The 14495-nt window shown below is 34.9% G+C and overlaps 1 protein-coding gene across 3 annotated transcripts in view; it reads left to right on the forward strand.

The window, feature by feature from the left end:
* The window catches only part of TRMT11 (tRNA methyltransferase 11 homolog), a 63347-nt gene that overhangs the window by 18427 nt on the left and 30425 nt on the right, over positions 1-14495 (forward strand). For all 3 annotated transcript variants that reach the window (XM_030853523.2, XM_070043458.1, XM_060283625.2), the window contains exons 4-9: positions 1106-1187; positions 1276-1368; positions 1603-1737; positions 2735-2891; positions 10204-10284; positions 13522-13686. In XM_030853523.2, coding sequence (XP_030709383.1) covers positions 1106-1187; positions 1276-1368; positions 1603-1737; positions 2735-2891; positions 10204-10284; positions 13522-13686 — 713 coding nt within the window. The remainder of the gene's footprint in view (positions 1-1105; positions 1188-1275; positions 1369-1602; positions 1738-2734; positions 2892-10203; positions 10285-13521; positions 13687-14495) is intronic.

Genomic DNA, 14495 nt, shown 5'->3' on the forward strand with positions numbered 1-14495 from the left:
TGGAATTGTCTGTGCCTTTCCTGAATGGCCTGGAGTTCCTGTATTTTTGCATATTTATATCTGAGAAGCAGTGTATAGATTCTGGAGTCAGATGGATTGGGTTTGAATCTTAGCTTCACCAATTGCTATATGACCTGAGAGAGTTATTTAATCTTTCTGCGCCTCAGTTTCCTCATTGGTTAAATGGATGATGATACTGGCAGCTACCTAATAGGATTCCTGTGAGGAATATGTGAATTAATACTAAGTGGCCTTAGAACAGTCCCTGGTACTTTGAGTTATATTGTTAGCTCTTAGTTAGCTAAGTAAGGGTAGTATTACTGTAGAGGCCCTCTTTCTATAATTCATTACAAGGGAAAGGAGGAATTCATTTTCAGAAGATAGTATACTCAGTCCTAACGGCAGCATTACTTACAATCATAAAGTAGTTGAATTCAGATGCACAAAATTGTACTAATATATAGATCAAGTTCCATTACAACTAATTCTAAGAATTGTTTCATTGATTACAATGAAATTTTGCTTAATTTTTTGTTCCTGATAGACGCTTGAGATTTTTTTGTATTAAGAATTTTGTTTTTGTAATAGTCATAAAAGTAATTATTACTAAATGTTATTAAATAATGGCTAAATATTAATGGTAACATTTTTATCTGGTCGTTTTTCCTTTTGTTTTATTCAGAAGACAGTGGGAATGATTGAATTTCCTGCACCTTTTTTACTGTTTCACTAAAATCACAAGTCATTTTATGGAATCATTTGTGTTCTAGTTAAAAAATGATGAAGTGATAACACAACATTGTAAATCAACTATACTCCAATAAAAATTTTTTAAAAATGATGAAATGATTATGATGAAAACTTCAAAAAATCTTGACTTATAAATCCTCCTTGTGTAAAGTTCAACTTCTGTGTTAATTTAGACTTAAGCTATATTTGTTTCCAGGATGCGTATTTCTCATTTATAGCTTAGAAAACATAGGCAATAATTGTTTTAGTGGAGCAAGCATAAAGAACCAGTGAAATAATTGTTACGTATTACTGTATGAACTCATTTTTTTTTTTTTTTTTTTACTGAGGTTAATGTCAATCATTTATTTCCTAGGTCTATATTTGAACTGTGGGGTCATGGAAAGTCTCCAGAGGAGCTATATAGTTCTTTGAGAAACTACCCTGTGGAGAAGATGGTGCGTAGTGAAATGTGGTTTTCTGTAAGCATATCTGTAGATACTGTAGAATTACTAAGCTTAAAGAATTTATCTGCTCTTATTTTAGGTTCCATTTCTGCATTCAGATTCTACATATAAAATAAAGATTCACACATTTAATAAAACGTTGACACAAGAAGAAAAAATCAAACGGATAGATGTAAGTGAATTTAGCAAAAACCAAAAACCTATGAGATTCATGTAATATAGCCACTGTTGATATATAATATCTGCAATGCTAAGTGCTTCTTTTGTACCACATTATGTGCTAAGTACTTTTCATGTTTTGTCTTATTTAGTGCTGATACCAGACTTACAAGATTGGTATTATTATATAAGCACTATGTTTTCTTTTAAATTTTTATAGGACATTGGAATTACTTTTATTTTTTAGGCCCTTGAATTTCTGCCATTTGAAGGAAAAGTGAATTTAAAGAAGCCACAACATATATTCTCTATTTTGGAGGATTATGGTTTGGACCCAAACTGCATCCCTGAGAATCCACATAATATCTATTTTGGTAGATGGGTAAGCAAGTGTTCTTTTTACCTATTCTATGAAACAGAAACAGAATCAGGGACATAGAGAATAGACTGGTGGTTGCCAAGGGGGAGAGGGGAGGGAGAGGGTAGGAGTGGGAGTTTGGGATTAGCAGATACAAACTGGTATATATAGAATGGATAAACAACAAGGTCCTACTGTATGGCACAGGGAACTATATTCAATATCCTGTGATAAACTATAATGGAAAAGAATATGAAAAAGAATGTATATATATGTATAACTGAGTCACTTTGCTGTACAGCGGTAATTAACATTGTAATTCAACTATATTTCAATAAAAAATTGAAAAAAAAGAAAAAATTCTAAGTGGTAAGCCTTTGTATTTGACTCTATATGTAAAACTTTAAAGGAGCTGAAGAGTCAGAACTACTGTATGAATTAAAATCAGTGGAAAATATGTGGTTGTGTGTTTTGTTTTTCCAGAGATTCTGATGAAATGCAAGAGGATTGTTAGATATGGGGCCCAGGTAGGAGGTCATGTACCTGGAAGTCTTAAGACTCATCGGAAAGTGTGAACTGCTTTTTTAATAAAGCAGAGAAAAGGCAGAGTGCTGTGATAGCAGGATTCTCATTTGTGGAGCTCTCTGATCTAGGTTTCCATTCTGAAGAGAAATGAAATTACTGCAGAGCAGTTCTGCCCACTTCCCTGAGGCAGGAAGCTGTGGCTTATGTTACAGAATATTGTTATTTAGGAGAAAAAAAGAGGTGGCTAGAGCTCACCACCAAGCCCTGGAATAATTGCATTCAAATTCAATTCGAATTTGCTTTGAAAAGCAAAAGTAAATGGGAACACACTAAGAAATAAAGGTATTTGTCCATAACTGCCTTAATCACATATTTATGTGAAGCAGTGGTAAATGGAAAGAAGTTCTCATTATCAAGATACTATGGGTTTATTGTGAATAATTATCTTAAATCTGTTCTGTACATTTACACAAATTGAAAATTATCTCTAATCTAGATTGCAGATGGGCAGAGAGAGCTTATTGAGTCATACAGTGTCAAAAAGAGACACTTTATTGGAAATACAAGCATGGATGCTGGTTTATCATTCATCATGGCCAACCATGGAAAAGTGAAAGAAAATGATATTGTATTTGATCCATTTGTTGGAACAGGTATTTTAATTTAATTGTTAAACTAGTGTAGAGATGTTGCTTGTTTATATTAGTCAAGGTCATAGTAATAGTTTTGCTAAAAGATAAAATAATCCTTTATTTATCATTAGATAAGAGACAACCACGTATTTGTATAGTAGCCAATATTTAACACTTTTGCCACTTCCAAAGAGGATGCTGAAAGAATTTTGTGGGGTTTATTTCCCCAAGTAAACCACTAAGGGGAGTATACCATACATTGTAGAAATGTTGTAAAGCTATATAGTTTATTTAAATAGGAAAACTCTTACTATGCTTAAGTTAAAAAAAAAGGAAAACTCTTGGGGGGAAGAAAGACTTGAGTGACAGAATTTTAAAAAGTATTCATCTTTTAAAATTGATAATTATATACTTACATGGAAAAAAAATGTGCCTTTGGTTTGTGGAGGTTCATATGTGAAGTTTGAAAATAAGAAAAGTGACTAAGTATCAATGGACTAGAGCTTGGCTGCTGAGGCTATGACCTGGGTTCTGTATGCACTTGATTGGATGTCCTCATAATTAACTTTGTGTGGAAGTCCTAAAAGTCCAAGTTTATTTCATCTGACTCTGAAGACATTTTCCTGCTTCAACCCATTTTTTTTAATCTTGCCTATACTTAGGGAGTACTCACATTTAGGTTCATCTGGCTAAATTCATTATGATTCAGATCGTTTAGGAACAAATTATGCGTGGTTGGAGTTTCTCCCTGTAGTGGTCTTTCCCCATCAGAAACTCATTAGAAACTCATCAGAAACTTTGTAAGCAGTGGTGATGCAGTAGCTACTATTTGTTGAATAGTAAACATGTCAGGTACTAGCTATGCACTCTAATGTTACTATCTAATTTAATTCTTACAACTACTGAAATTGAGATACTTAAAAAAATCTTCCTGAGATTATGGCAGAGACAGAGGTTAAGTGACTTGGTCAAGGTTATACAGTGTAGAAATCTCGTGAGATTCAAACTCAAGCAGTCTAACTCCAGAGCTCGTGCTCTTTACTATCATAATGCTGCCTCTCTCAGCCTTAGGATCTGCCAGCCAGCTATTGTACCATAAACTAACTTGAGGAATACAATCCCATGTCATTAGGAGCAAATAGAATCAAGGTCAAGAGATTCTAACTGGTGGAATTATTTCCTGTGTTGTTGAATTAATCTTAGTGAGTCTCTCTTCTGCTATTCCACCATTGTCTTCATATATCCCACCCCCAACATACTACTATACCTATTCCTTTCTTTCCTATCCTCATTATCCTGAGTGCCTCCCCAACTTTTTGAACTTTACAGGAAATAATGCCAAACTGATAGAAAAGTTACAAGATTAAAAATAGAAGAAAGAACACATACATATCCTTGACCCAGAGTAGACTGTTGTTAAAATTTGGCATCATTTGCTTTATCATTTATTTTCTCATTATGTTTATATACAAGTAAGTTGCATCCATTACATCCCTTTACCTCTCAAAGACTTGGAATATGTTTCTTAAGAATAAGGATATTCTCGGGCTTCCCTGGTGGCACAGTGGTTGAGAGTCCACCTGCCGATGCAGGGGACGCGGGTTTGTGCCCCGGTCCGGGAAGATCCCACATGCCGCGGAGCGGCTGGGCCCGTGAGCCGTGGCCGCTGAGCCTGCGCGTTCGGAGCCTGTGCTCCACAGCGAGAGAGGCCACAACAGTGAGAGGCCCGCGGACCGCAAAAAAAAAAAAAAGAATAAGGATATTCTCTTACATAACCACAGTATAGTTTTCAGTGTTAGTAAATGTACTCTTAATACAGTAGTTTAGTGTTTGTATTCCATTTTTGGTAATTGACCCACTGATGTCCCTTTATACCATCTGTTTTCCTTTCCAGGTATTGTATTTTGTTGTTAACATTTCTTTGATCCCTTGATGCGGAGTATATCCAGAATCTTACTTTTTCTTTTATAAAACTTACAATTTTGAAGAATACTATCCCTCCTCTATTTTTTATCCAGAATGTTCCTTATTTTGAGTCAACCAAACATATACATATTTTAGAAATTGTGAGTTTTCACATATACTACAAATTCTGGTCTAACCGTACAGATTTCTTTTTTTTTTTTCCACTTAACTTCACTTAGTATTTCTTAGAAATCACTTCCTTTAGTTCATAGAGATTATCTTCGTTCTTTTTTATAGTTGTACTCCATGGGTTTATGTACTGTAATTTAGTCAAACAATCACCTAAACTTGGATATAGGTAGTTTCCCATATTTCACAGTTACAAATAATGCTTGCAATGAATAATCTGTACATATATACTTTCACAGTGTTGGAAGTATAGCTCCAGGGTAAATTCCTAGAATTAGGATTGCTGGGTTGAAGAATGTAAGCGTATGTAGTTTTGTTAAATGTGGCCAAATTACTCTCCATTATACCATCTTGCCTTCTCGCCAGCAATATATAAGCCCCTGTTCCCTCACAGCCTCACCAGCGGAGTATATTGTCAGGCTTTTGAAATTTGCCAGTTTGTTGGGTGAAAATGTTATCTCAGTGAAGTGTTCATTTGTATTTCTCTTACGAGTGAAATCTAATCACTTTTTCTATTTTAAGGTCCAGTTTTATAACGTTTTTGGAATTATCTCCAAATCTTTTGCCTATTTTTCTGTAGACTTTTTGATTCCCCCCCCTTATTTTAAAAAATACTTTATATTTTAGTCACTCTCCCCCTTTTTTCCTGTTTTATGTATATAAATATGTAAAATATTTTCTCCCAGTTTGCCCTTTATGTTTTGACTTTGCATGTAATTGTTTTTTTGCCAGGCAAAAACTTTCCCGCTACATCCAATTTGTAGAGGAATTCAGCTCTGTTTTCTGGTACTTTAGTAGTTTTGATTTTTTTCCTTTTAGATCTCGAATGCATTTGGAGTTTATTTTCTTGTATGCCGTGAGGAATTGATTTAATTTATCTTTTTCCAAATGGTAACCCTCTATTAATTCTTAATCTTGTTCTTGGACTTCTAAAACCTTTTCCTGTGAAGTGATTCTTTGAGATACATACATGTACGTGTTTAGTATGCACACATACACGTAGACCAGACCATAAAGTTTAAAAATAGTTACCGGTATGGGTAAAATTTCCTTCCTTTGATGTAGACGAGGCTGGGCATATTATGAAATGCTAACTTCCATAGCAGTCAAGGTGGTGACTATTTTTAGTGTGGTAAGGGGTGAGCAGACCTGCCCCTAATTTGCTTTAAGGCTGCTCCTTAGGGTGGGTAGCATATCTTGGTCATTTGACTGTTTATACTGTATAGGACAATTAATGGAAAATTAATTGCAATATGTAGGACAGTTAATGGAAAATTGCAAGAGGAAGATCTTTGCAAAGATGCTGCTAAAATACATTTCATAATTTGTGTTTGTTGTTTAAGCATAGCTTTAAGACTTTAGCTAGTTTTTGGTGCTTTTGTTTTATAACTGGTAATGGCTAATAATTGAGAATAGGCACAGTTCTTAAGCAGTTTGTCCTCTTTACTGGACCTTTTGTCTCTTCGATGGGTAGTACCTTCTGAAGGATTGGAGAAATAAGTAGCCTTGTGCCCTCCTCCATGGTCGTAGTTTTTCATAAGTAGTGGATGATATTCTTTTCCTTTTTTAGTATTTTTGTTTTAATTCAAATGTATGATATCCCTTTTCCATTCTAAAGGTACAAAATAGATGTTTATTAGGTTCCTGAAGGCTTTACCCACAGACTACTTATGGCTTGTGATGTTCTCAAGGTTATAGAGTAGGTTAGAAAGCTTCTGGGAAGTTGAAAGGAGAGATATAATCTTTTCCTCCCTAAATACCTTTCCTTTTCCTTTTAGACAGTCTGTTCTCTTGTCTAGAATGACATTATGAGCTACAGAAACACACTTTCATTTCCATTTTAGCAAATACATTGATTCTCATTATAGTAAGATTTATTTTAAGTTGTACATCTCCATTTTCTCAAGGGGGAAGATGTATATCGTGGGTAAACTGTCAGTAATTAGGAAGTACTGCTGTTCTAATATGAACATTGCTAAAGGAATGATCAGCATGCATAAGTTGAATACCTATAATGGCACAGGCCTGCCTGTGATGTGATACAAGACTCGTGAATTGTATACAACTCTTCTTAACTGAGTGTGCAGCCTTACTTAATTTAATTTGTTTAATAACAAATTTTACTTTTGTGTATCTAATTAGTAGGCTAATGAATATTTACTTCAATTGCTGCTGACCCTAAAGGAAGTTATATAGTATAGCGTACCATAAGAGCAAAGAGAGTGAGTTTTAAATCCTTACTCTGTCAGTTACTATATGACTTTGAGCAAGATGCTTTACTTGTCTGGGCCTCAATTCCATCATTTGTGAAATGGTAATAAGTAATATATTGTGAGGTTAAATGAGGTAATATATGTATATGAAATTCTTAGGAAATTGTATGATGGATGGAAGACAGTCAATTAACCATACTGTTGATCATTTTTTAATTATTTTGTTAAGCACTTAGATACCTTTTTGGTGAAAGATGTTAGATATAGCTAATATTGAATGGTGATGATGAACAGTTTGGCCATGAATTCATTTTCTAGTTCCTTCTTTGGCTGATTTCCAAGATATTCATAATTTGCAACTATTGGCAAATTATGGCAGCAGGCAAGGTAATTGAGGGTTAAAATTGTAAACTTCTAATTCTTTGTTCATAATGAAAATAATTGGCACAAGTGTGTGCTGATGTCTGTAGGTGCAGTGATGTAGCTCTGCAGCCCCAGCTCTGATTGCTTTTCCCTTTCCCCTCTCTCAAATGAGTCTACTCCTTTAGTAGTTGAGAATATACCCAGGAGACTACTGTGTACTCCTTGCCTGTTCTACCTTCAAGTGGCTCATAGGTTTAAGGAAAGGAGTAAAACTTTGAAATTTTGTCATTGCAGATGATAGACATGGGAGCAAGGTGTTGAGAAGCCCACTGTCTACCTCTGAGAGGAGACTATGAGGAGGAAAAGAGAAAGTTAGCAGACAGATAATGGATCTCTGTAGGTCTTTGTGAGAATCTCTGCTTCCCATTTTATCCACAACTCTTTGTAGACCCCTTTTCCTGAGTCTCATAGTTTGGTATAATCTCTGTTTTCTGGCAATATCCTTTTGCCTAAGCTGCTAGTTTAATTTATGAGTTGTTTTTGTTTGTTTGTTTTTATTAAGGATTACATAGGGGACATAGTATTACAATTTTTCTTCCTTTTCTTTTGGCAAAACCAAAGCCCAGTTCTCATTTTCACATTTTTATAAGGCTTTCCACTTAAATCTCTACAAATGAAACTCATAAATTTGTTTCTATATCATAATTCAGTTATTGTGTCCTTTTACCTGTAAGATATTACCCTAACCTTAAACTGGTTACTATTTAGGTAATAAGACATTAAAATACTGATTTGCTAGTCTAGATCACATATGTGGTATTTTTACACTTGATAGCTAATAAGAAATCGGGTGAGTCATGTTATCTGCCCCCTCAACACTTCACCCCCTCCTTTTTTATCACCCCTTCTTCCACCAAAAAGCTTCCAGGGAAACTCCAACTGAGGTATAACTAAACGTGAAAATGCTTCAATTTAATTAAAAAAATAACTAGATGATTAACAGTGATTACCCAGTGACCAGTTCAGAGAAGCTAATTTATATTGATTTTATTTGAAACTTGAAAAGCTTTTAAAGGGCACAAAGTTAACTAACAGATGTAGTCTAACAGATTATTCATCTCCTTTCAGCAGTGTACTCTAAATTGGGTCTTCTCAAAACTCACTCTAACCAAATGGATAAGGTTCTGTTTAAGGAACACAGGAAAGCTTTTCTGTTCCCCTTGACAACTAGTTCTTCTAGGTGAGTATCTGCCTTAATTGGCAGAATTGTAGTAATTCCTCTAATATGGGTGAAGTGATTTTTGTATTTCAAGTCATTACTAAATATAGTACCTTTCCTAAATATGGACTGTTCCATTTATAGGCTAAGAATTATGAGGGCTTACTTAACCTTACCTCCTCAAACAAATGCTTTTTGTAGTTAGTATGAGGGAACCTAGGTTTTGGTTTCTGCTGTACTTTTAGTCTTCCATTTCTCTTATTCATGGCTCCATTAGGTAGTAGTTATAATATTTTTCATTGAGCAAAGTATTTTTAAGTACATGTTACCAAACTATGTTTTAAATGGCTATGGAAGGAATACATTCATTTATAGACCTTGACCCTCTGGAGGCACTACCCATCTTAATTTTAGAGATTACATTTCAAAAGGATATAATGGAAAGAGCCCTAGTTATTTCCCCATATCCAAGTTTGTGCATAGGCTAAGAATATTTTTCTGTATACTTCTGATTTCAGTTTGGCTGACAGATAGTTCTGCAGTATAGCTATTAGGACTTACCCAAGTACTAAGAACATTTTTAATTCGGATAATTAAAAAAGTGAAGTTCATTGAAAAGAACAATTATTAAGATATTTAACTTTGTGAATTTTTATTCTTAAACAATTTAAAAATATTATACCTTTTAGTTTAAAGGATTTCATTAATTTTTAATCTTTATAAGGATGTTCCTTCATATGTGAACTGGTCACACCTACCAAATTACTTAGTCTAGTCAAATCGTGTTAGGACATCTGTTCTTTCTTTGTTCACAGCACTAAGTAAACAGAAAATTCATTGTATTAACTATTTTTGTGTATGTCTGATAACAGTTATTCAGAAATTTGTATCTACAGTTTAAAATCAGATAATTACCTCACTGACAATAGGAGTAACTATTTGTTGTCCTCATATTTTAATTTTTTAAGAATTAATCTCTTATATATTAATTATGCCCTCTTTAAGTTATTTGAAACTCTGACTTGAGTGAGAATTAAGCCCAATTGTCAGACTTATTTATTGGCAGCTCTTTGTGTAGCAGCCTTGTATGTTCATTGTAAGAAAGGAGCAAGATGCTTTTGTATAGACTTCTCAAAATAAGATGAAAATGTTTAAATACACATTATTTTGACCAAGAAAAGGATAATTTTCCCAAAGTAGTGCTGTCTAAAGTAATAATGCCAGGGCATATATTAATTCCCTGCTTTGTGACCAGTGTGATGAGCACAGCTTAGGCGTTTGTTTTTTCGGTTCTGAAGCCTACTAAATATGGCCAGAACCAGTGTCATTCTAGGGTACTCTGCCTACAGCTGGTTTGTAAGAATTTGGATCAGATTAAATAGGGGAAGAAATAAGAGTCTGGGACTTTCTGGTTAACAGATCACAATTGTGTGATTTTTTTCAGGTGGCCTTCTGATAGCATCTGCTCATTTTGGTGCATATGTATATGGAACAGACATAGACTACAACACCGTTCATGGCTTGGGTGAGTAGTGGTTCTAGACAGTGTTACAGTCTTTGCTCTTGTACCAAATGTGCCTTTAAGATACTTAAATAGTTATATATGGCATTATACATCTATTTTTAATGTTAAAGTGTTGTGATATAGTTTTAGTTATTCTTACAACAATAAGACTTCATTGGGTATCTGCTTTTTATGAAGTGATCCAGTGTGAGCAAAATGACCCCCAGGGAAACACAAAGATGAGTAGGAAAACTCCCTCCTCTCAGAGCTATTTTTGGTCTTAGATTTTTAAAAAGTAGGCAATCAATAAGGTTGTAAAACTTTTGGGTTGGGAAGGAAGTGGGAGAGGGACTAGTCATTTTTAATTAGCATATTCATGTTAGTAAAACAGAGTTTCTACTTAACAATTATCACCGTTCTTTTATTCAGCAGTCATATGTGTATACTCTAATTTCTAGTCCTTGAGTACCATACATGTTTTTAATTTCATAACTGACCGAAACATCTTTGAGACAGTTAAGGTGACAGTAATAGTAAAGATTCTGCATTAGACTGAGGGTAATTTGAGATAAGCATCTGCTTGCTTTTGAGGCAATTTTGGAAAATACTTTAAAATCTAGAAGCTTTGCTAATGAAGTGTGATTGGATGAAATTGAATCAAACTGAAAATATTTCTTCATAGCTGAATAGTATTAAAAATGTAAAGTTTCTTTGATTTTGAAATTGTAGTTATGCTGGTATTTCATTGTTGTAACTAGAATCAGCCTATAAAACATGCTTTTCCTCTTACTCACCCAGTGTAAATTATTATATAGGTGAGAATTTATTAGACTTTATTTTCTTTTGCTTAAGTAATTTGATATATTGTATTTGATGAACTGTCTTTTTTCCTACCTTGCTATAAAGAATTTAGTACTATAAGGAGAATGAGTAACATTTTATAAAGTTCACCTAAATGGGCTAACCAGAAAAAGATAGTCTTTGTCTGCAGTATGTTAGAGTAGACAAAGTGCTAAGAAGAATTATTCCTGTTTGCTTTTAGTAGAAGCAGTATGTTTGCTTTAAGGATATTGTCCTATATAATTCATTTGAATTTTTATTTATTAGAGTTATGTTTGAAAGTTATGTGATAACCTTTCAGTCTACTTGGGTAGAATTCTGACTGAGGTAGAGTTTCCTCAGAGCTTATCCAAGATGCTGTTAGATATGCCCTCTGCTTCCTATGCTTCTAATCTCTTACTATACTCTCAAATACTTCCAAGTTTCTTCTATTTTAAAAATACAGAACTTTTTCTATCAATTCTATAGGGACCCTCCTAGCTACTACTTTGTTTTCCTCTTCCTTTTACCAAAATGTTTCTTTTTCTTTTTTTAAGAGATTGAGTTTTTTAAATTAATTAATGAATGAATTTATTTATTTATGGCTGTGTTGGGTCTTCGTTGCTGCGCGCAGGCTTTCTCTAGATGTGGCGAGCGGGGGCTACTCTTCGTTGTGGTGCGCGGGCTTCTCATTGCAGTGGCTTCTCTGTGGCGGAGCATGGGCTCTAGGCACGTGGGCTTCACTAGTTGTGGCGCGTGGGCTCCGTAGTTGTGGCTCGCAGGCTCTAAAGCGCAGGCTCAGTAGTTGTGGTGCATGGGCTTAGTTGCTCCCCGGCATGTGGGATCTTCCCGGACCAGGGCTCAAACCCATGTACCCTGCATTGGCAGACGGATTCTTAATCACTGCACCACCAGGGAAGTCCCCAAAGTGCTTCTTTCATTTTTTTAAAATAAATTTATTTATTTTTAGCTGTGTTGGGTCTTCGTTCCTGCATGTGGGCTTTCTCTCTAGCTGTGACGAGAGGGGGCTCCTCCCTGTTGCGGTGCATGGGCTTCTCACTGCAGTGGCTTCTCTTGTTGCGGAGCACGGGCTCTAGGCCTGAGGGCTTCAGTAGTTGTGGCTCATGGGATCTAGAGCGCAGGCTCAGTAGTTGTGGCACATGGGCTTAGTTTCTCCACAGCATGTGGGATCTTCCTGGACCAGGGCTCAAACCGTGTCCCTTGCATTGGCAGGCGAATTCTTAACCACTGTGCCACCAGGGAAGTCCCCCAAAGTGCTTCTTAAAAAGACTAGTTTATTTGCTATTCCTCTTCTTCATCTCTAACTGCCTTCTGCCTGTTATTTTTCAGCTTGCATGCCTACTGAAAAATCTTACTAAGGCCACAGATCTACAGTATTTGGCAGTGTTGACCTTCATAAAGCAGCCCTTGGTTTCCTAGACAGTGGCTTCATTGGGTGGTACTCTGATTTCTTTGTTTTGATCTCAGTCTCCTGAAGGCCCTGCAGTTTTCTTTAATGTCTGTTTATATGTTGCTTTTCTCCAGGCATCTCGTTGACCCCTTTTATCACACTACATATTGTGCAGAGTCATGTCATTCTTCTTTTGCTTTTTAAGTTTTGTTTTTATTGTGAAGTAGATCATAATACAGAAGAGTTTATTAAAATAACAAGAGTAATTATCGAACAAACATTTATGTAATTGCCACCTAGGTTAATCAGAAATATCATTCATTCTTACAGATTTAACTTAAGTTTATATACTGACATCTCTCAGGTATATGTATTCTGGCCTCTACCTACCTGCTGAATATCTCTTTCTGAAGCTTCTGTAGGTACCTCAAGGTATATCAAGATTGATGTATCTCAAATGAATCTCATCTTCTTTCCTAGATTTTCTTTTCCTCTTGGTTTCTCAGATCTTAATTGATGGTATCATCATCCACTCATGTCTCCTAAACTAAAACTTTTGAACTTCTTCCTTGAGTCCCCCACTTTAACTCTTCATCTCTTGTGTTCTCGTTTTACCTCCTCTGTCCATGGTCACAGCTGCTGCATTTCCCAAGTTAGCTCTCTTCATTTCTGTTCCATTTATCTAATTCGTCAGTGTTTCTACACTGCTAGAGGAAAGGGACCATGTTCTGTTTAACTCTGTGTCTTTATTAGTACGCTTTGAATGCATTAATTATTGAATGAGTGTTTTAAGGCAGTTTTATGTGAAAGGATAGTTAGACATCAGTACAGTTTACTTTTTGAAACATTTTTTACAATAAGTTAAAATAAAAATAATTGTTCCTTGTATAAATAAAATTAAGATTTGAAATGAAAGCAAGTTTTATTTGATTAAATACAGGTTTAGATAAGTTAAACGTTACTTTTAGCCAAATGACGAGGTAAGAATGTTGTTTGTTTGTTCTGTCTTCCTTTTTCTTTCCCTTCAGGAAAGGCTAGTAGGAAAAACCAGAAATGGAGAGGACCAGATGAAAACATTAGGGCAAATCTTCGTCAATATGGTTTAGAGAAGTATTACCTTGATGTCCTGGTTTCAGATGCATCTAAACCTTCTTGGAGGAAGGGCACATACTTTGATGCAATCATCACTGATCGTAAGTTTATTTTTATACAAAAGTAGGAGTAGGATTAGGTTCCTAAAGTCATTTACATTTAAATTACAAAATTTATCAGTACAACAAAGAAAGCCAACTTGTATTAGTATTCCCCTCACCCCTGACTTCTTCACATAGTGAGAAGGAAAAAATTATGAATGTAGGGCAGGACACCAATTTAACTAAGTGGTTTTGATTTTTTAAACTATATGTATTAACTTGTCATCCCTTTTTCTCTTCGGCTTATTTTTTAAGACATAAATTTGTTTTTATATTTGTTTTATATTTGACCGTAATTGGTTATTAGTGTAGCAACTGGAGCCAAAATGTCATTTGCAATTATGGTATCACATTTGAAGAAGAAAGTTTCAGATATCTCCCATTTCTCTATGTGTAAGCTTTTATGTTTTTTTGTTGTTGTTGTGCCCGTTGTAACTGGCATCTCCTTTATAGAGTTAAAAGAAATTTGGGTGTGACCCACTGTGCTTGTGAACCCACTGAGCTTCAAGAATGTGCATGAGAACTTGTTTTCTCATGCCATGTGAGTTCTTGGGCTTTTCAGGCATCCTATCTAAGAATAAATCTACCTTTTCTATAGTATTTGGCAGTAAATCTGTATATAGTGGCATACAGTATCTCAACCCTTCCATCTCAGACCTTTTCAGTTCTTTGGTAACTTAGATATTTTCAAATCTAACAAAAGAAAAATTAGCAAGTATGAATATACTTTTGAAAATTGAGTGACTTTTTATTAATAATCTACTTTATTATTTGCTCTCACTCTCTATGTGTATTTATAAAAATACGTA

Source organism: Globicephala melas, chromosome 14 (assembly GCF_963455315.2).
Source record: "Globicephala melas chromosome 14, mGloMel1.2, whole genome shotgun sequence".
Taxonomy (NCBI): domain Eukaryota; kingdom Metazoa; phylum Chordata; class Mammalia; order Artiodactyla; family Delphinidae; genus Globicephala; species Globicephala melas.